This window comes from Gavialis gangeticus, unplaced genomic scaffold (genome assembly GCF_001723915.1).
Source record: "Gavialis gangeticus isolate Ggan-Ray unplaced genomic scaffold, GavGan_comp1, whole genome shotgun sequence".
Classification (NCBI taxonomy): Eukaryota; Metazoa; Chordata; order Crocodylia; family Gavialidae; genus Gavialis; species Gavialis gangeticus.
In genome coordinates, this window is record NW_017729027.1 from 42,154,660 (window position 1) to 42,177,614 (window position 22,955).

At 40.6% G+C, this 22,955-nt stretch overlaps 1 protein-coding gene across 1 annotated transcript in view; it reads left to right on the forward strand.

Moving 5' to 3' along the window:
• Positions 1-22,955, forward strand: part of CSMD1 (CUB and Sushi multiple domains 1) — a 2,474,714-nt gene that overhangs the window by 1,958,113 nt on the left and 493,646 nt on the right. The window contains exons 26-27 of the mRNA XM_019520340.1: positions 9,973-10,164; positions 15,202-15,328. Of these exons, the coding sequence (XP_019375885.1) occupies positions 9,973-10,164; positions 15,202-15,328 (319 nt within the window). The remainder of the gene's footprint in view (positions 1-9,972; positions 10,165-15,201; positions 15,329-22,955) is intronic.

The window sequence follows — 22,955 nt, forward strand, 5'->3', positions numbered from 1 at the left end:
GGGGACACTACAATGCCCCAAGGGGGCAGGATTCAATAAAGGTTAGACACTTACAATCATTGACAAAAGACAGGGTTAACAAAATATAAAACACAAACATCAGAACAAACAATACTGGTTGGTGAAATATAAATAGCACAAAATACAAAAATGTCAAATAACAAGGAATATAGGGCCTAGGTACCTGGAAGGGGTGGGGGGGGAGGGAAAACACAATGACACCTTTCCACTGCAATAAGAATTTCTCCCTGTTACTTCACTCACCCCAAGTCACCCCAGCTGGCACTTAAATGCAGATCTCCCATGTGGTAGGCAGAAATGCTACTACACAACCACCAGTGCTGGTACTGCTCCAAGCTACACGGGGTCTTGACCTTCCAGAAGCCCCGGCCTCACGTCGAGCTGCTTGGCCTCTCACTGGAGGATCTGGAAGCAGAGCTGGGAACCTCTCAGGTCACTGCTCAGATCCTTGCTGGAGCTGGGGTGCTTCTCCTGCTGGTTACAGCCTCTCATAGGGGATCCTGAAGCCCAGAGGAGAGCCTCTCCTGCCGGCCGCACGCCGCACTGCTGAGGGTCCAACTGCTGCCTGCAGGTCCTGCTCCTTCAGGTGCTTCTGGGGCAATTGCTTCCACCCCACTGGCCCAGCTCTTGCCAGCTCCTTGAAGCTCCTTCCTTGTGGTCCCTCACTGGTCTCTCCTGAGTTAGCTGCGCTGCCCCTTTTATCCCCCTCCAGGTGACCCAAGGGGCCAATCGTGGGACACGGAAGGTGAGTCTGTGGGGCCTGATTAGTGAGTAAAGGGAATCCCAAGTCTTCCAATCATCTTTTACCCCTTGAAACCTCCTGGGCCAAATCATTAACAGATTGATGAGGAAAGGGATTCCCAAGTCCTCCAATCATCTTTTGCCCTTTTCAAAACCCCTGAGCTAAGTCACTGCCAGCTAGCCCGTCACATCAATAACACCTCATAATTTTCCCACTTGATAACAACACCAAGCAAGAACCTTTAGAAAACACTCAGAACTTTCTGTCCTCTGCTGAAAGCATGCTCTTCTTTGTGCTCCCTCCTGAGGATTTCTCTTGATGGACTCAAAGCAAACAGTACGGTATCTTTCACAATGATGTTCAGAGTTGTAAAACAGTAATGCTTTAAACAGTTTACCTACATTACATGTATATCAATAATTTTCAGCTTGCTGATGAAACCATTTTGCTATGCCTTTCTGCTCACTTAGATCACAAATAACAAAGAGCTGCTTATTTGGATAAATGGCTTTGGAAGTTATAGATAGTTATCAGCCTGGAATTCCACTGATTTGATTTCATTTATAAAATTCAGTAACATTTAATTCAGCTTTATCATACTCCTCTGACATGCGCAGACATCATAGTGACTGAAGTGCCTACTTGCAGTTTAATATAAACCAGAAGAACTGGATACAGGTAGTATAGTACTCCAGTTACCAGTCTTCCTGTATGAATAAGAATCAATTTTTGACTTTGCATCCATAGTCCTATCTTAACACCTGACAATAGACAGTATAGCTTCTGTGATAGGTCATTCACACAGGGAGTTTTACAGAGAGTGTCTGGAAAAGGAGATAGAAGAGAGATAACTATAAGATATAAAAACAAAAATGCCAAAACCACAATTTGGATAGGAAGAAGAAATAAAGAGAGTTGTCTGGAAGTATGCAGGAATGCATTCTGCCACTTTTACTTATTTCTGCTGTTCGTTCCTGTACAAACAATCACATTCACTGTAGTGGACCTGTTCACAGAATGTAGGTCAGTAGAATATAGGCCTTAAAGTATACACTGTTGCTGGTTTTATAGACTATGTATATAGTGGTAAACAGAAGCCAGTGGGGTAAGTCATGCACAAAAAAACACTAGTTGGTATAATGACTGTGTTTGTGTGGGCTACTCTATTGTTGAGGTAGAAGTCTTCAACATATCAGCTAATTAATATATGTTTGTGCTATATGACATGGAGAGTGCATCTAGACATGCATATTAATGGGGTGCAATAAACTCTGCTGCTTATCACACTGGAGTCATTGCTCTCAGGTGTGTATTTACACATGCACCCAGGATCACAGCACAATGAGCTGGGTCAGAGCAGCACTGGCTAGTAGGGGACTCAGGGGGTCAGACTGCCAACCCAGGGCTGTGCCCCCTTCCGCCCTGCCAGCTCAATGTGCTGCAGAGGGGCTGGCTGAGGTAAAAGGGTGATTCAGTATGGGGCTAACCAGCAGGCAACCCCTGCACTGAAGCACCCTCAGACCCTAACCAGCCAGGGCAGCATCTATACATGCACTACTTGTATTAACAAGGACTATCCTGTTGTGGAGTAAATTAATTTACTTAATAGGGCACACGTGTAGACATGCAATGTTTACTGCACAACTATTTAGTCTACTCCACGGTAAATGTCTCATGTAGACCTGCACGGAGTATGTTTTTTTTCTTCCCTAAGAATAAAACTAGATACACTATCCTAAGAAAATCATAAAGTACCACTGGACTATAACATTCTGAATTAATAGTGGTTAGTAGACATTTGGGATGTTAGAAAAAAGAAACAAGAAATAATCATTTTGCTATACTTAGAGGAACACCTAGGTAATGCAGATACACCACTGAATTTTTAATGTCCCTTGTCGTATTTAAAATTTTAGAATTTATTTATTGTTATGCATTGTGTGTGACATGAAATTCTGATACCATAGATGCTCAAGATGTTTTATTCTCTATAGTTAGCTTTTATAACTTTTCATCCCCAGTAAAAATCTGATCAGACTTGACTTTAAAATAAACAGACAGAAAATCTTAAAACCTTTTTTGTTGTAAATGCCCCCATTGAGACTGAGAAATTAGGTTTAAAATAAGTACTGTATTTCTATGAGGTACTTCATGATTTATGAAACATACACAGGTTAAATTGATACTCTTATATATTTAATTTATGGTTTCTTTACCTGAACTCTGATTTTTTTCTGGCTTAGCAGCCTCAGAGGTATCTTGTCATTTGAAACGATAGAAATAGGCATTTGTATAAAGCAGGTGGCTGTTAAAGGAACGGCCTCTCCACTTTGTTTTGGTGCTGCTGATGGGTACAGCAGATCAGTAACTCTGCTGGAGGAAAACATTGCCACAGCTGGTGAGAGACAATTCAAGAAAGTCAACGGAAGTATTCTAGATTTTTGGACCTAACACCCACATATATGGCATTTGATTTGTAAGTATAAACATCAATGTGGAGATGTGCTATAAATTGAGAGAGGTAGTTAGGTGTGTTAGTCTGAAGTTGGTCAGAAGGCTGGGTACATAGATATGCACCTTTTGTCACATTTGTTTTTTTAAGTGGAAGTGAGACGCAGCTCTGGTTTAAGCAAAGCTAAGCTCTTCAAAAAAAGTTGATGAAATCCAACTGTAAGGTCCAAGTAGTGGAATGAAGCAAGGAGGTGACCAATCACGTCACAGTTTCTGGCCCATTAACTGAATCTTACTTCAGTTTAACTAATGCAATAGATAAACTAATAGATACTAACTTAATTATATAATTAAATCAAATGTGTTCAAATTCTGAAATTACTGGAATGATAGACTGTTTTAATATATGTATAGCTTATAATATGTAATATCAACAGTGTTTATTTAATGATACCATAAAAGTATCAGAACTATATGAATTTTTATGCTACTAGCAGCCAAGACATACTTTTACAAGTTGTCTACATTAACATAAGGAAAAAAAACCCATTGTTTGCTTGTCTTTTCACAAATGCCTGACTTCAATCTATACTTTTGGATGTATTTCTTCCTTTAAAAATAAGTTTTGGAGTAGCAATATATTACAAGTCCTATAATAATAAAGTTATATCAAGGTTATTTTACATTTTAGAGTTCATGTAATAACTTTAATACCACAGGGATTCTTTGTCTCTGGGGCTCACTTGTAGTATTTGCATGAGTAGACAGATGAAGATAGGAATGATATGATAATAACTTATTTATTTAAGTATGTGTGTAAAATGTATGGAACTCCCTTAAAGGCACTTCTCTCCCCTGCTCAATTGACTGTGGAACATCAGTAGCAGGAGGGGGATACTGGAGATGGTATTAGTCCAGTTTCTGAGGTCTGGTGCATGGTCTTCCTGACCTTAGCATGACTTAGAGGAGCATTAGGCCTGCTATAATTTATGCTTGGCTGCAACAACCCCATAGGGATCATTGTGGCAGCTGAGAAGCAGTGATGCTGGCTGGTTTGGAGGGTGTGTGTTGGGATATGGGGAGAATGGGACTGTAAGAAAAGGCCTCACAGTCAGCACATATCCAGCTCTATATCACTGGGGAAACGTTTATGCTAGGAGAATAGAGACCTATTTCCTTTTGCAATCCATATATCTTACAGCTCCAAATATTTTATAGTTTAGTTTAAAGATTCAACTCATTACACAAGACTCTCAAATCAAGTTAAACTCTTTTGTCAATCACATGCCATTAGTTACTATAAACAAATGTCATACTTTTTGTTGAATCAATAACACTGAACATCTGGCAAAGAATTGCTGTTAGATGGAATCATGCCAAAATATCAGTCTTAAAATCTTCCTTTTTTACATATCTGCTTCATCATTTGTGGAAGAGCCTACTTTTTTTTTAAAGTTTAAAATAGTTTTATTAATGTATCAGCTAAGGAAATTAATATCTAGATACTGGTACACAGGTATGGTCACCTTCTTTATGAAATCTAAAGGTGTATCTGTTTGGACAGCAGGATGGAAATTCAGTGATGGGCAAACCAGCACATTTTGTACAGATAAAACCCTGTAGACAATTAAATATAGTAAATCTCTATAATCCATTTGTGATGATAAGTGTTGCTTTTTTTGCATCTATCAAAGATGACAAGCAGCTGTGCATAATGGAGTGTATCTTTGCTTATGTGATAGAAGGAAACTTCTCTTTGTGTTCAACTTTTGTCACAGTAAACAAAAAGCAGTCTCACTTAATAATATTCACATAAATCCAGCTGGCTCATCAATCAGTGGCATTTCTAAGGTGCCTGTTACTTTGGTTTGAAGGTGTCATACCAGTAAAAAGACTTGGAGTGTTGATATGCCTGCATGACTGATTTCTGTTCCTGTGAATTTCCAGAGAATACAAGGGATACATGTATTTGATTCACAGATCACATATTCAGTTATTGCATATTTATTTAGCACAATTACATTACCTTACTTGGTATTTTTATTTGATGATATAACTCAGCATCTAAACACCCCACGCAAAGCAAAGCAAAGCAAACCAAGAACTTGGGGTTGTTTACGTCTCCAGACAGTCAGCTGAGGATTCCCTCAACACAAGAGAATCTTTGAAGAGTTGATTAAGCTTCCCAAACTAGGGGGCTGGACTCAATGATCTTCTGAGGTGCCTTCCAGCCCTAATGTCTATGAAATCTATGAAACTAGACTTTGGTGGTTAACCATATACTCTAGTCAGTGGAGTTTAGGCCCTTTCTGCACTTTGCATTTATGCAAAGTGACATGAGTACCTAAACAAGGCATCATAAAATGGAAAATTATCTTAGTGGATAGTGGGTGGCCAGAAAGTCAATCCAAGAACTGGGTCTGGGAACAGACTAAGTCAGGAAGCTGGAGGATCAGACAGGGTATGGAGTCAAAGGGCAGCCCAGGGCAAGAAGCCAGGAGATCAAACAGGGTGTAGGGTCTAGGGACATGCCAAGTCAGGAGGCCAAAGGATTAGATAGAGAGCAGAGTAAGAGGGAAAGCCAATTTGAGAAGCCAGGAGATCAAGCAGAACTGAGGCAGAGGCACAGGCTGGAGGAAACAGCAAGACATTCTGGGCTCCAGTTGAGCAGAGCACAGGACATTTCCTGTTCCTGTGCAGGGGTTTATACAGAGGGAAGTGTAGGGTTGATTGACCCCAACTGTCCATTCCCACAGCAGGGAATGAGGAGATGTGTAGGCCCTGATAGAGGCTTCCAGACAGCTTTGCCCAGTCTGAATGATCAGCCAAGGGGTAGTGGGCCAGGACCAGTGGTCTTGCCAGGCAAACAGTGACCCCAGATTCAAGGGAATGGCCTAACAAAATGAGCCATAAAATGTTCCACAAATAACGTAGAACCTTTTTATAGCTGGTTTATAGGGCACCTTAGACTGAACATGTGTCATGACCACACATTGGGGCTCTCCAAATCAACGCCTGACAATCAGCTGATAGTTGGAATTAGCTCAGGACAACCCCAGTCTCTAGTCAGTCTGCTGACAATATTGTTGGCACTGGCCTGGGCTGGCCTGGTCTTCAACAAGCTTGGGGCTGCCCCAGTGTTTGTGACAGCAGTTAGCTGATTTTTTGGGACCAGCCCCCAGGCCAGTCCTGATTCTTCAACGATACTTGGGACTGCCCTAGTTTGTAGGAATGAAGGACCAGAGCCTGTGGGAAGGGGTAGCCCCCTGGGGTCTTTAAAACATGAACCTGACTGTTTTAGTGGGGCTGCCAGAGCAGGGTTTAATGTCTCCCTCTGGCTTTACCTGCTGCGAGCCTATGAACCCCAGCTCTCAGTAGCCCCACCGGAGTTGCTGTGACAAGCACAAAATCTATTGAGCACCAAGGTACACCAACTGTTGTGTTGAGAACAAAACAACTTAAATGAGAGCTTTGTATCAGATCCTAATTGCAGACATGACAACAAAAGGAGGAACAAATTACTAGGCAGGGACAAACAATGATGCATGGGGGTATATCAATAAGATTATATGGTAACTCAAAATAGGCTAATGGACAGCATAGTGAATTTCATTTTATTTTGTTTAATAAGTAAAATGAATGCCTTTTTTGTAGAAGTAGGTTTTCAGTAAGAACTTGTTTGAAGGGAAAGTAGCAGTATGGTGTATTAACTCCCAGTGGCTCTCTATGATTAGAGGCAATGTGAAAGCAGACTCCTTGGGTGAAGCTTAAAGACATGAACAACATAGAGTTTGGTGGTGAAGGGAAAGTGTTCACTATTTTTCTTTATCTACCAAATCACCTATCCAATGACACCTATCAAAATTTCAGAGCTTAATGAAAGTAGTGGCTCTAAAAGAAGCAAGTAGAATTATATAGAATGATTACATAGAATTAAACTGGATTACAAGGGCAGTTAAAAGACACTCTGATACATTTTTGGTTTTCCCTGCATGTTTATACTAGTGAATAATACTCAGTATAAATGAATAAATAGAAAAGTACTCTCTCACTTGAGCATGTAAGTAGATTCTGAAACACTTCTTTGATGTGAGGAATCTTCTATATTGCTAATATTCCTCAAGGTAAGCAGAAAAGGGCAAGATGGGTAATGTCCAAGATGGGTCCTTTGAGCCCTTTCTCTGGAATAATTTTAGAGGGAGTGCCCCCTTTTGATGTTAATTGGCATTCTTCTTTTTATAGAAGAGAAAGTTCTAATTGTAAGTGCAGCTGAAGGATTCCTGCTCCCTCTGAAATGAATAAGAGTACTGCATTGGCTGTGCTAAGTATATGAGCTTTCTAGTAGTCTTTCAGAATAATCCACATAAAAAAAAATCCAAACCACACAAGCAAATTGTTCTCTAATATGCACACATGAAGTGTTTGTTGAATTATCTGAATTTAAGATTCAAATAATGAGAAAACAACAACAGCAAAACACACCAGATACTGAATTTATATGTACCTTTCTAGAGTCTGACTTATTTCATATCTAGATCTTTGCCTTGTATAGAAATTGTAGATCAGTGTAGGATTTTTTACTGACATTTATGTCCTAATCATGCTCTATTTTGTTCTATATTTTACATTTTTTTTTTGTTTATAACAGTCAACTCAGTCATACATAATTGCTTTGGACAAGTACAGAAAATGGAAGATTTACTAAAGATGAATTTAAAATCTTGGTTTACAAGCAGAAGAAATGTAACAGTATCTACCTACCCCCTAGTGGGCTGTAGGAGTTGTTATCTCAATTCCTATCAAAAGAATATCAGGATGAGATTATTTTGGATACTGGCTTAGCTCAAAGGCAAGAGAATTTCTACACATCAGATGTTTCATGGCTGTATGCATGCACACTTACTATGAGAAATATTAAAGTGAATCCATTATGTGGGGACTTTCAAAAAGTTATAAACCCTCTAATGTTCACATCAAATTACAATTTTCATACTATGGAGATTATATATATAAATAAATATTGATTATTTTTTACCCTTCCGATATGTTAAAACAGAAACCCAAAACTACATTACTTGAAAATGAATGTGTGTACAGGTCTCACTGTAACATGAAGATAAATCTTAGTTTCAGTCATCCTTTTTTCCCCCCTTGATTCAGAGTTTAAATTCTTTTGATCCATTTTCAAATTTGTAGAGGGGATAAAGGTCTGGAAGCTGTGGACTAAGATAAATAGGCCAGTCTAATACAGTTAATAAATGGTGATGCAATTCAGACAAAAATACAGATGAGAGGAATAATGAATTCCCTCTTGGAATTCACGAAGATCTCAGCTGTAATTCACCATAAGCACCTATACAGAGAAAAAGGTGCTTAAGGCCATGTGTAGATGAAATGAGCGGCATGTGTGCAAGACGTTTTAAAGGTTAAATGATTTTGCACCACTTTAATGGTGTTGGTGTTTGCACGTGGCGGCGGTGTATTGTGCAGTAATTCCAGCTGCTGTAGCAAATTCAGTCGCATAATGTGACTTGGGATGTGACTTAATGTGACTTAAATGACTTGGAGTTTTAGTTTGCTGCCCTACAGATATGGAGTGAACACCAGGCTTTGTGCAGTACAGGGGCTCTGCAGGCAGCCCTGCAGGCAGCCTGGCAGCAGCCAGGTTAGGCAGGCTTCACCCAAGAAAAAAAACCCAAAAACCGTTAACCTGGAAAAAAAAAAGCACCAGCCCCACCTCACAGCCCAGGGACTGCTCCGCCTGCCGGCAGCTCACCCTCCCTTCCCTGCTGCCAGAGAGGCAGATAAGTTTGGGTGTCTACATGACACAGGGGTTCAAAGGGACCTAAATTGGAGTGATGTTTTTGAAAACCCACCAATTCAGTTTAGGGCCCCTGTTTCATCTACACACACCCTAAAACTCCATCTCATGTTTGGAAGTGAATAGACCCTTTGGAGACAGCAGGAAGGGGTTAAGGTCCCCAGTCCTAGCTTATGCCAGAATCAGGTGACCACACTGTTTTGTGACAGAAACCTAGATATGGTACTTTCTTTAAGAGAGGCTGCCTCTTTTGTAGCTGGTGAAAGACCTAGTATAGATGTCTCCAAAGCAGACTTAAAAATTCTTGAGGAAGAGTAGTACTCTAAGAGCAGTAGGCTATGTAGAGAGAATTGTGGCAGAACTAGCTCAGTAGGTCAGAAAAAGGCAATGTTGGAACGAGCTGATGGTAGTACCAAACATTGTGTTGGGCCAGGGAACCAAGAAGTGATTAGAATGAAAGAGTCTGAAAACTTGGCAAAAAAGTCAAGTAGGTAGTAGCCCTGGATTGACAAAGGAGAATCCCTTGAGATAATATATCAGCAGGAGCATCCCCTAGCACTGTGCCAGCTGACATGGCTTGTTTTTCCTGTTGGAGAACAGGAGTAGCAAGCACTGAATTGTGATTGTGTCATAATATGGTTCTTAATTTCATCTAAGAGTATATGTAAACTAGTTGCCTTGCTAGGAGTTTACAGTAACTTCATTATCTAGGTCTAAACATTTTGAACCATGAAATGAAGAGTTTGTTTTTAGCTACACAGTTTCCTACTTCCAAACTCACTGAATCATTATATGCCATTGATTTTTGGTCACACTGAATATAGTTCATGTCATTGTGTGAATTTTATCCCTACACAACAGTTTCCTAGATTATTTTTTCTTCCTATTGACAGTATGTTTTATAGTGACATTTTATTTCTATATTCCCTGTTTGCAGGCTTTGATCTAGTGAAGTGTGAGGATCCTGGGATACCAAATTATGGCTACAAGATCCGTGATGAGGGACATTTTACCGACACTGTAATTTTATACAGTTGCAATCCTGGATATACAATGCACGGTAGCAATATTATGACTTGCCTAAGTGGAGATCGAAGAGTGTGGGACAAACCTTTGCCTACTTGTATAGGTAATTTTGACTATATGATTTTAATGCATCAGGGTTGTGGCTGCAACAGCTGGAGTATGGGAACATAGGATAGCACCAGCAGGAAAGCATTTACCATGTGTTGTTTTAAGCATGCAAGAGAAAATTCATACTTTAATACCTACTTTCTCTTCTATCCCCAATACCTCTAGATCAGGGGTCAGTAACCTACAGCCCACAAGTTACATCTGGCTTTAAAGGCTATATGCAGATATTTGAGGAAGTTAGGGGGAGATTAGATTGCATTAAAAATGGTCACCGGATTTAATTTAGTTTGCCCAAGTATGGACCTTACACTTTTTAGGTGGATCTACATGCAAACTGTACAGAAGTTCAGGTTAGTTAGAGTAGTCTAAAAATGGCCAACCCAGTCTAAGTGTACCTCCAAGGTAGTCTAATTTAGCTTGGGTCCTGTGACACTAATCTAACTGAACTTCTGTACAGTTCCCAGTGTAGCTGCAGGGCTGGGGAAGCCCAGCTGCTGGCCTCAGCCCCAGGACTGCAAGTTTCCTTCCCTCTCCCTGGCACCAGCTATTTTTAACCTATCCCCCAACCCGCAGATGGACAACCCTCTCCACAACTGACCAGATATTCCCCCCCTCCCCACTCCACCAAATCCCTCCATCCCACAAGCTGCTGCTCCTGATTCCAGTTTTATCAGTGTTTGCCAATACCAGGAGCCAAGGAAGAAGGTGGGGTAGGGAAAGGGGCAGGAGAAATGGGAGACTAGGTTTCCTGGATGGATTGCTTGTCTCGGGGCACAGGGGTCAGGAGATAAAAATAGCCCCTTGTTCCAGGGGGTGGGGAGGAGAGTGCCCACCGACTCCTGACCCAGCTAAACCTTCCCAAATCCCAGAAACCCCCTGTGAATCCCACCTTACCCCCAGTACCACCTGTGTGCCCCATCTGCCCCCCATCCCCTGAAGAGCCTGCTTGCCCCCCCAACCCCTCCATTCTCTCTGCTAGCCCTCCAGTTTGATTTATCTTATACTGGGGGGCTATTTTTCACATGATCTAACTCCCCCAAACTCCCTGAATGTCTGCACATAGGCAAAGAGGTCAGATCCAGCCCACAAAAGGCTGATCTGTTCTTTATGTTATTAAATGGTTATTCTGCATTGGTCCCTGCCATCCCAGCCATCAGATCCCCTTCTACTAACAGACAGACAATGGTTTGTCCTTTTACTATTGGTCAGCTCCTCTAGTGATTTGTGTGGAGGCCTTCTCTCTCTAACTCCCCTAATTTAGCCCAGGCTGAATTAGCCAATCCAAATTGTTGCTTTCCACACTTTTCAGTGGCACATTTTTTCAGGGGAAACTACATTGTGGAGTGGAAACAGTCCTCCGCTCAGAGCAGGGACACAACACTCGACTTGACAGCTGCCAGCGGTAAGCACTGGCCTGCTGTTAGGAAAGGTTGCCAACCCCTGCTTTAGATTATACAATCCTACCATCTCTGGACATCGTCAATGTAAACTTTTTTAGTGAAAAATCCACAATGTTCACTAAATATTAATATATTTATCTGTTTTCTTGCTTTTTACTGTTCTGTACTGGTTTCTGCACAAAGATTTGTAGCTGTAGGGTGAAAGGAAAGGAAGTGGAGAGGGATAGATGGTTTTTGCTTTGCTCCAAAATCAAGTTATGAATTTGAGACACAGGGGGATATACTAAGCTATTGAGTCCAGTCCCCTGCTCTCACAGGCAAATACATCCTATAATCCCTTTCATAAACTTAACAAGCTCCATCTTAAAACTAGTTAGGGTTTTGTCCCCGCTGCTCTTTTTAGAAAGCTGGTACAGAATCTCATATCCCTAATGATTTGAAACTTTCTCCTAATTCCTAGCCTAATTTATTCATGAGTAGTTTATATCCATTCATTCTTGCATTTATCTTAATTAACTCTTCGCCCTCTCTGGTGATGTGTTTATAGACAGCAATCATATTCCTTTTCACTCTTTGTTTTGCTAAGCTAAACAAGACAAGCTTTTTGAGGCTTTCCTTGTGGTAAGCTTTTCATTCTCTTGATAATCCTATGAGCCCTTTCTGCATTTGTTCTATCTTTACACATGACCAACATTGCACCCAGTATTCCAAATTAGGTTTCACCAGAGCCTTGTATTAAGTAATTAATGCTTCTCTGTGCTAGAAATGCCTTGCCTGATGCATTGTAGCATTGCATTTGTCTTTTTCAGGGCTGTAGCCCTTTGGTGGCTCACAGTCATTATGTAATCAAGTCATATTTTCTCCTCTTTAGTATTCCCAGTCACTGAACCCACACCTTGTAGCAGTTTTATTAATTCTGAAATTAAGACTTTGAAATTACAAAATTATTACATTTCACCACATTTCAGTCATACCTCAAGGTTATGCAGTTAGGACCTACATCTTACATTTTCTTTACTAATTCTCACCTTCTCCATGTTATCATACATCATTATATCATTTCTTTACTAAAATCCAGATAGATTAAGTGTTCTGTATCTCCCTTGTTTAGAGCATCAGTTATTTTATCAACAAAGTTATTATCTTATTTTGTTATGTATATCCTTCATAAGTTTTGGTTCATTTTATCCTCTATTCCATTTGCTATTTCCACTAGTTCAACTGTCCTTCCACTTTCTCCTTATGGTCACATAGTTTGATGCATCATCTGTGTGTCTGCCTTTCAGCTGTATTGTTTTATGGCTATCTACAAATCTTAAATTGAATATGCAACCCTCTTTCTTCACCACATCTTCAAATCCCCATCTGAATTCCATTAATGTTCATCCACTAGGCTGTCTCTTTAGTCCTCCTCCTTTCTTATGCACGCTTAGTATTTAAGCAGTTAAATTTCCTTAATAACTAACTTCTGTCATGCCTTCTTAGAGACAATATGCATCCTTCAGTTTGCATCCAGTCACCTTCATTGTGCCATATCTTCCTCAGATTATGTCAAATGCTGCCTCAATAGTCATCATTGTCTTCTTTTGTATCCCAGCTTTAATAATTAATGGGCAAAAACTGTCCAAACTCCATTTTAAAAATTCCCCCCTGCTTGCTGCTTTCTGTTTATGGGTGAGGAACTTGCAGGCAGCATAGGAACTACATAAGAACACCATATTGGAGGTACAAAACAAATGGAAAGCATACCAAAAGAAAGCCAGCATGGTTTAATGGCAGAGTTGCGGACGGAATAAAAAGGTGGAGGAAAGGTTTCTTTCAAATTATTTAGAACGAAATTATAAACAAAATAGAAATTATCATCATGCCCCTTTCTAAATCTATGGTGTACCCACACCTTGAACACAGTCCAGTCCTGATCCCTAAATATCAAAAAGAATATAAAAGGTACATAGAAGGACAACAAAGTGATGTGGAGAGGCTTCCATTTAAGGAGAAACTAAAGAGGCTAGGTTATTAGAAAAGAGACACTTGGGGGACATGGTAAGAGTTTACAAAATACTAAATGGTGAAAAGAAACAAATAGGTATTTATTATGTACTTTCTCTCACAATACAAGAACTGGGGGTCATAAAATGAAACTAGTAGGTAGTAAGTTTAAAACTAATAAAAAGAAGTTCTTTTTTTCACATAGCATGTAGTTAAAATGTAGAACTCATTGCCACCAAACATCCGGGGAGCTGAAATTTTAGCCGGATTCAAAATGGCATTGGACAAATTCCTGGAAGAAAGGGACATAGGGACATCAGTAGCTCTTGAGCATGGGAGTTAAGGATACAGTCTCTGAATTAGAGCTTTCTAGGCCTTAAATCACGGGGAGGCAACAGCAGCTCCAGTGCCACTGCAACCATAGTGCCGCACCCAGCCAGCATTTAAACTTTTATTTTACTTGTTAAGGGTGGACAATTAACTGTCTACTGGCTGTGATCAAAGGTGGGAATCATTCTCACCCAGTCACAATGCTTAGCCCCAAGCAGAGCCTGCAAATTGCAAATAAGCCAAATAATAGATAAACTATTTCTTCACCATGAAGGAATCTCACATATATTTCTATGTTGCCCTGTATTCCCTAGCTTGCTCTGGTTTCATGTATAAATCCTTTGCCAGAACTGAAATTTCTCAACAAAAATATCCACTTGGCAACTTTTTCTGACTCTTTGCTGGAGGAGAGTGGCTAAATGAGCTGGGCAGTAGTGCAGGAAAGAGGGTGCATTGTGTTCTGGTTCCTGCTTCTGCCCCAACTTCCTGCCCCTACCCCAACTTCACCATTTTTCTGCATTTTGAATTGCATTTTTGTTCATTGGGTATCATGCATAGACAGCAATGGGATGGTTTCTACTTCATGGGGATGGGGGTCAGAACTCAGGATCCCTTCCCTAGCTGGACACTTTTCAACTCACTAAACCACTTTTCTTCTCCCCCTGGCTCCTTGCCCCATATCTTTCCATTTCGTATTGCCCAACACACCAGCTTCAAGAGGAAGTATTGAGGGTGTTCTTTATAGTGTCCAATTCATGCCTCGTTAGGGCATTTTTAGGGGGAAGTGTGAAATTTAGGTTCTAACCCCTTCTATATGAAGAGGGTGCAGAACCTAGATCCCCTAGTTCCAGACAAGTGCCTAACCACTGGATTTTTGGACTGAAAGGTGGCAGTGTCCTCTTCCTTTGAAATTATTACTAGTCATGCTTCCTCCTGTGAACTAACATTTGGGAGGTTAACATTGAGTTTATGTGCCTTCCTCGATGAAACAGAATCTCAGTAGAGATAAGTGGCCAAATCAGATCCTTCTGAGCAGCTCAAAAGGACAAATATAGCTACTTTTACATGGCTACTTATATGTAAGTCCTGCTTACCTGCCTAAAGGGGAGTAGTTGCTGAAGCTTTCTCATGAGATATCACAGGAATTTCCTTTTTTTATGGTAAAGGTTATACTTAGACTGATTTTCCTTTGGGGGTGTGTGTGTGTGTGTGTGTGTGTGTGGGAGGGGGGGTTAAGACTTACAGGAACATAACTAAAACACAAAATATGATGGATTTTTTATTAATAAATCAAATTATTGTTTATTTTGCAGCTGAGTGTGGTGGCCAAATTCATGCTGCTACGTCAGGGCGAATTTTGTCTCCAGGTTACCCAGCACCTTATGACAACAATCTGCATTGCACTTGGATTATAGAAGCAGACCCAGGGAAGACAATTAGGTATCTGTTTAAATTCAGTTCTTGACTTCCTTTTATTGTTTGTAAATGGTCTTCTATGACAGTTAATCCAGTTAATCCTACCCCCATCCTTACATTATTTTACATTCTGTGAAACCTGTAGATACTCAGTGTCATAGGTTTTGGGAATGCTTACCTTTAGGGGAGTTTGGAAACCTATATGGGGAGAATAAGAATTCAACTGAGGGTGTAGACACACGTAACAAGTGACCTTTCCAAAATGCCACTGAAAGGGAACAATTTGTCATCGGTCAGGGTATGAAAATTGTAACAAATCAACTGTTCCAAAATGTCACTGATGGAAAACTGGTTCACAATTATCACAGGTCAGAAGCGCCCACGTGTACAGTGCGCTAGCATTCCATGTAGAATGGTCACCTTTTAGGCATTGAACCAACCCATGGTCCTCTGAGTGGTTGTTGGGGCATGGGTGAGTGTGGGAGGAAGTGCTTTTACCCAAGTTTTGGGTGTCCTAAAGAATGGGGGTCATATTTACTTTTCTGCTTTCCTTTCCCTCTAAACATGAATTCAGTAAAGTTCAGCAGCCTGCACTTAACCAATTTCTGCAGTGTGCTTGCCTGACTTGGATGCCCAGGAGTGGGGAGTGCTTAGAACTGTTTTTTTGGCTTTTCATGGGCTAGGGGCCATGATGACAGATCTTAATTGGGTGAGAAGTGAAGATATGGCTGGTTGTTAGAAAGACAGCTTTTACTGAACAAGCTGTGCAAGGAAACTCATTCATAACAAATAACAGCTAAGGAAAATAAAGTGGGGAGGGGATCAGAAAAGTTTTGGCTGCATGCCAGAGTAGCCAGTTGCAGCATTGTGGGGGAGAGCCAGAGGAGCTATGCACTGTTGGGTGCCTGGAGAACTGACCATATCTATGTCATGGAATGCTTGGTATCCATATTTAACATTAGTTTCACAGTAAAATAGCTCAAAAAAGGATTTGATTGTCCAGTTATTGTATTGTGAGGCCTAAATACTCTTTGTGCGTTTGGCTGTAAAAGGCCAGCTGCCATCTGTGCTTTGAAAATCATGCCTGTAAGTGTTCAGAACCTGATTATTACATTTAGTAGGGTAACCTATATTATACCTATCCAACAAATACCACTTTTTCCTGAAACTAACATAGAATGTCATCTCTTTCCTAGAGTGTTTGGATACCATACCCTTTGGACTATGATGGATAGACCTGGTGGCAGATCTTATCCTGGTGTTAATTGTCATAATTATCCTTATCTGACTTCAATGTCTAATCTGACAATTAGAACCAGCTGAGGCTCTGCACCATGGGGCCTTGTGTAGAAGTCTGAAGTGTTTTCATTTTTCAGTCTTGCCCCTCTTGTCAATGCATTGTTAATTTCCATGGCACTTCACAGAACATAGATAATGCACTTTTTCCTGCCAAAAGCTTACATACAAATAAGAAAAGACAACATTTCAGGAAAATAAAAATTGACTCTGAGGGTCATTAGCACTGACAGAAAAGATGTGCTGAAATGGTGGGTTTTTAAACATGTTTGAAAAAGAAGAGAGGGCATATTTAATGTACAAGGACAGGGAGGATTACCCATGTAGATGATGCTGCATAATAGATGGTGCAAAACAGAGATGGAGGTGATTAGACGAGCATAAGAAATAGGAGGAGGTATGGGAAAGCTTAAAAATAGAGAGGCTTGTTTGGAGAGAGAGGGCAAAATTATCTGTTATAGCTCAGAAGAAGGATTTTGAATTAAAAAAACAAGAAATGGGAAATGGGGTAGAGAATAGTGGGGTTTCTAGGAATTGCTGAAACATAGAAAGGACTGGGAAGCAGTTATTCTTTCTTTACTTTCACATGCCAGCCAGAAAAATGCAGTAATAGGGATCCAATACATGCTGTTCTCTGCCTGGAGCATACAGGTACTATTGTTAATGTTTAGAGTTATCTTAGTGTAGTTCTTTTGCCTTTACCAAGGGATCATCAAAATACAACATTCAACTTCATCAATAAAAGTAAGATTGATACAGCTGATTTTGTCTGACACAGGTGGTTTTTTGGGGGAACTTAATACCTAGTACAGCCATTCCCGGAAGATACCAGCTGCTGGTCAAACCTACATATAGCAAATATATTTAAGAACTCTAAAACTTATTTTAACACATTTATAATCATCTGTGAAACACCGGTCTTAAATCTCTGATGAATGAATGAGTAGGTATTGTACACATACTAGAAAAAAACCTAATCGGACTACTTCAGACTGTTGGCCACATTTGAGAAAAAGGATAACAAATAGTAGGGGTCTAAAAAAAAAATTTAATTAAAGAGGACAGAAGTCTTTTTAACTCTTAACTTTTTTTGGCATAAATGGAATAAGCTTTATATTAGAATAAGACAAAAAAGTTGATTGAACTTTGAACGTGTGTTTCAATTTCCTTTTCCCACTTCACTAAATCACATGAGTTACAGACAGACTTTCAAAAAGCCTAAGCCTGAATTGATTCAATCTTTTCAGGTTAGTCTGACCTGCCTAAATTGAATCAGTTTGCAACTGCACAGACATTCCAGAGAGCACTAGAGCAGCCCTCCCTTCCCTTCTATGGTGCTGAGCTGGGGTTGTGGCGGGGAGCTGCCAGGCCCCAACAAGATGCTGTAATTAGGGAGGGGTTTAAACCCTCACCCTGCCTGCACAGTCCTAGGCTTTACTCTGCTCACTGTTCAAGGGGTGGGAGTGTTGCCAGACCCCAGTCTGCAGCTTGCACTCTGAAGCAAAGTTGGGGTCTGCAATGCATGCATCTGTTGCTGATACTGTGCTTTTCAATCTTCTTCTCCCTGCTTTTTCATACTGTCTGCAAACCTGACAGGTGAAGGAACCTGCAGGGAGCTAATAACACAGCACTTATCAGCCCATAGGCCCATCTCATTAGTTCAAGCTCTTCATAAAAAAACATCTTTTTCCAAGGAAGGATATTAACAGCTGATGTGTTGATTAGCTCCAAAAAGCCCTAACCAGATACTGTTCTGTCTGTCTGTCGCAGTGAAATTGAAAATACACACAGAGACACCTCTCAGCATTAGCTACCATATCACATGCTTAGGGTCCATGAGACTGGTATCTGTGCTGTGGAAGATGGGAGGGAGGAGGAGGGGAGCTACATGAGCAGTGAGAAAAAGGTGGTGGGGGGGCAGGGAGCAGGGGGAGCCAGACAGACCCTGCTCTGCCTGCAGTCTCCACCAGAATTCTTTCTAGAGAGCAGAGGGGCAGGGCTAGCTCTGTTCTCTGGAGCAGAGAGCACAGCCCAGCCCAACCCTGGGCTGCAAAGCATCTGGATACTGTGGGGACTCTGGTTTAACTTAAACCAGGAAGGGGTCTAGGACAGACATTGCATAAACCGGTTTGACCCAAATCAATTAAATCTGATACTAAATTCAACCATGTTTACCTTAAGCCAGTTTCAGTGATTTTGAAACTGTTTTTTGTGTACTGCACTTGTGTTGCAGGTTTTAACCACTTAAACCGCTTAAACCAGTTTATGTGTAATATGTGTCCCTAGCCATGATGAATTCTCTCCATCACAGGTGAAGTCCATACTTCATTTACATTTTAATAGGAATGTCATATTTGAATTTAATAAAGAATGGAATGAGAAAATACCAAAACATAAGTACTTTAAACTAGAAAACAGATTTAATACTTTCCTTTTAACATTTTGCAGCATTAATAGTAACAAAAAAAATAAAAAGAAGAAATCACAGGAAACCCAAAGTCCCTTTGAGTGAAATGCTTGTGAATAGTAGTGTCTCTCTTGAAAGCACTTTTCTAAGCCTTTTGCATCCTGTATTTTAATTTTTGAAAAATGTGGATGAGTCTGTTCTGTTGTGGGGCTAACAGAATTTATTCAGCTTTTCTCGTCTTTGCTGCAGCATGTGTGATCCAATTTACCAAGAGGTCATGGTGACAGTATCAGTTTGTAAAGTCTCTAGTGTTTCCAATTCTCCTCTGTCAAACTCTAACTGTCAGAAATTCAGAAATCTTTCTGAGATGACATTAACTATATTGCAAAAGATAAATAAATAGCCTTTAAGCTTAGTTTATCTGCTGAATATTTATGTTGTGTTATACTCCAGCCTTATGTCATTTGGGTAGTCTCACTGATTTCAAGGTAACAAAAGCTGCAGGAGAAGGCTTAGAGGAATTAGTTTACATTTACATTTCTTGCTGTTTAATTTTATTGCATGCCTTATTTTACACAGTGCCCTAATTTATAGGAAATGAGGTCATCGTGTTGATTGAAATAAAGAGAAATTTATTTTAGAGGCTTTATTAGGAGAAGAGTTTAACATATAATATATTGTATGTGCATACCAAGACACATGACTTATATTTAGATAAAGGAAGCATCTGCTAAATTGTGTATACATATTATAAAAAGATGCAACCATTAAAAATAATGTAGGTGTTATTTGCTGAATATTGTCAAACATCCCCCTTTCTGCTGAAATGTTGCACTTTGCAAACCATGAGTTTTATTCCCAGTTCTCTTACAACAATTCTATCAGCATAGCTATACATTTCCATAGCATTATCCCAGAAAAATCAGTGGTGGTGGCAGCATCTTGTCAAAACGAGGAGCACAGTCTTCCCATAACTAAAGGAGTCATTGGTAAGTCTGGAGATGGTTGAAGAGGCCAATGCAAGATCTGCATGCTCGACTGCAGATGTGTTGCACAGTTCTGGGAGGAAGGGAATGGACCTGGTAGTGTCAGGACACAACTCTTTCATTCAAATTTTTCATCCATCTGTCTCCATAGTGAGGCGAGTTTGCTCTAAGGGGGCAGAGAGGAGTGGCAATTTTTGCCTTATCTGGCCACAGAAAGCAGTCTATAGCCATGACCAAATACAAGTGCATGGCTTCAAACAGCTTTAAAATGTCCAATCAGGTGAAAATTTGACCCCTCATTTCATGAGGTATCACATAAAGACGGTTCAAAGTCTCTTGTAACTTGTGTCTGTGGAGCTCCCAGCCTGTTGCTGTTTTCAGAATGGGAAATGGGAAGGGGAGTGGAGGGAGTTCAGTCTGAGGGATTTTCAGCCCCCCCTGGAGGATGCAGTGGATGTATTGGAGCCCCTCAAGGTGGAAAAGGGAGTTCCAATTCACCCACCCCACCCCACCCTTCAGCACCAGCTGGGCAGCCCCAAGAATGAGCTCCCTTTGCTGCCTTTTCCATCCTCCATTCAGAAAACATCCAGCACTGGCAGAGAGCCATGGCCATTGCTATAGGAACCTGGCTGCAAGCTTCCAGTCAGAAGCTAGATTCCCTTCCCCCCTGGAACCAACAGTAGACTTCAGTTTGGTCTGGGGTAACACTGTGACTCAGAACACCACAGAAAATGTTATGAGTTATAACTGGAAGGTGGACTTCTGTCTACACCCAAATTGATTATTGCCTTGTTGTATATCATGGCATTGTTGGAAGTGACTCAGTGCTCAAGTATACCAAGTACAGTAAAATCTGTGTTGTCCAGCATCCCTAGGGTAAGGGGATTGCCAGTTATATAAATCTCCAGTTATCTGAAATAACCTGGGGGGAGCAGCTGTGGCGGTGTCAGCATGCAGAGCAGCAACCATGCAGAGTGGTGGATGGCGGCAGTGGCCACCATGTGAAAACTGTTCCCCGTTCCCTTTCCTCCCACATCTAGCCAGCAGAGCATGGGGGGGTGGCAGTGGCTGCCTGCAGAACGGCAGGAGTGCAGGGTGATGGGTGGTGGTGGCGGTGACTGTGTGTGAGCTCCCTGCCGCGCCCCCCGTCCATCCAGCCAGCTGGAAACTCCAGTTAATAGAGTATTCCAGTTGGCGTAGTACTGGATAAGAGAGATTTTACTATATTTATGTTAATATCACATTTTTTCAGATTAGCCTTAAGGTGGCCTTGAATATCTTCTTTTGCCCACCTCAAGCGTGGTGACCATGAGTGAGTTGGGAACATAGGACCTATTTTGGGAGCTGGTTGTCAGGCAGCTTTATAATGTGTCCAATGCATCTGGTGCTGTGTATAGATTACTTCAATTCTGGTAGTTTACTTCAGTTAGAATTCATTCTTCTGTCCTAATAGTTGATATGGAGGATTTTCCAAAGACATTGCTGATGATAACATTATAAAGCTTTCAGATGTTTCTGATATGTTGTCCAGGTTTCACACCCATAGAACAGAGTAGGAAGATAACAGCCTAGTAGATAAGAGTTTTGGTTTGGGATCTGATTTCATGATCATTAAAGGCATGATTTCAGAGACATCCAAAAGCAGCACTGCAGCACTGGCATATTTTAAACGATGTTGAATATTGCTGTCTATGTTTACTTTTTGAGAAATGTGGCTACCCAAGTAGGAGAAATGCTCAACATTCTCCAAGGCTTTCTCTCTAATTGTAATATATGGAGGAGCAGCTGGTTGATTTGGGTGCTTCAGAAAACTACCTTGATTTTTGTGATGTTAACGGAGAGTCCAAATATTTCATAAACTTCACAAAAGCAATTCAGAGTGACTTGGAGCTCTTTAGTTGAGTGGGCACACAAATCACAATTATCAGCATAGTGAAGATCAGTAATGGAAGTGATAGTTGTCTCAAATTTGGAAAGTAACCAGATGATGTTAATGAGATATATGTTTCATATATCCATGAAATACTGGATGATGACTCTAGATAGAAGCGTATAAGCAAGGAAATGCAGCATAGATGTGAAAAAGTGTTGGTATAATCGTACACCCTTGCTAGATTCCAGTTCTAATGAGGAAAGAGTCAATTTCCAAGCCATCACTTAGGATGGTTGCTGTCAGGTGTCATGAAGAAGTCTGATGTCAGTAACACATTTTAACAGGTATCCAAATTTAATCAGGAACTTCTATAGGTCCTCTCTGTTGATTAAATCAAAGGACTTAGGTCAATGAAGGCCATTTAAAGATTGCAGCACTTCTCCTGAAGCGGTCTTTGAGCGGTCTGAAATCACATTGGGTAGAACCTCCTCAGTGAAGAAGCTGAGTCTATTGAGGAGAATGCAGATGAAGATCTTCCGAGCTGTGGATGGGAATATAATATGAGAATAAATGCTGCAGTTCAATCTATCTCTTTTCTTGATTTTGGTATCCCTTAGGTCACTGAGAATATGTTCATGTTTCCAGATTTTAAAATAACTTGTAGTTGCTGAGAGAACTTCTTTCTATCTTGCTTGTAAATACAGGTATTAAAATTATAGATTTGGGCCCAGAAATATAGTACTTCAGATTATTGTCAGGTAAAAGAAATTACGTAACATAAAATAAAGCTAATAATTTGAACCCCAAGACTACAAATTATGCCACAATTCTTCTAGTTTCCAAGGTACCTATTTATCCTAACTTGAAGCAGGGCACAATATTTTTTCTAACATGCTGGTTCAAATGCTTGTCATTATACTCTTCTGTACAATTCCTTGTTATGGTGGCAGATGGGAACTTCTCCCTCAGGTTCCCGAAATCATATGTTTTTGTTCAGGTGCAGGAGGTTTTCCTGCTTCAAAGACCTCTGACAGATATTTGAGGCATCTGTCACTTTTACACACACACACACACACACACACACACACA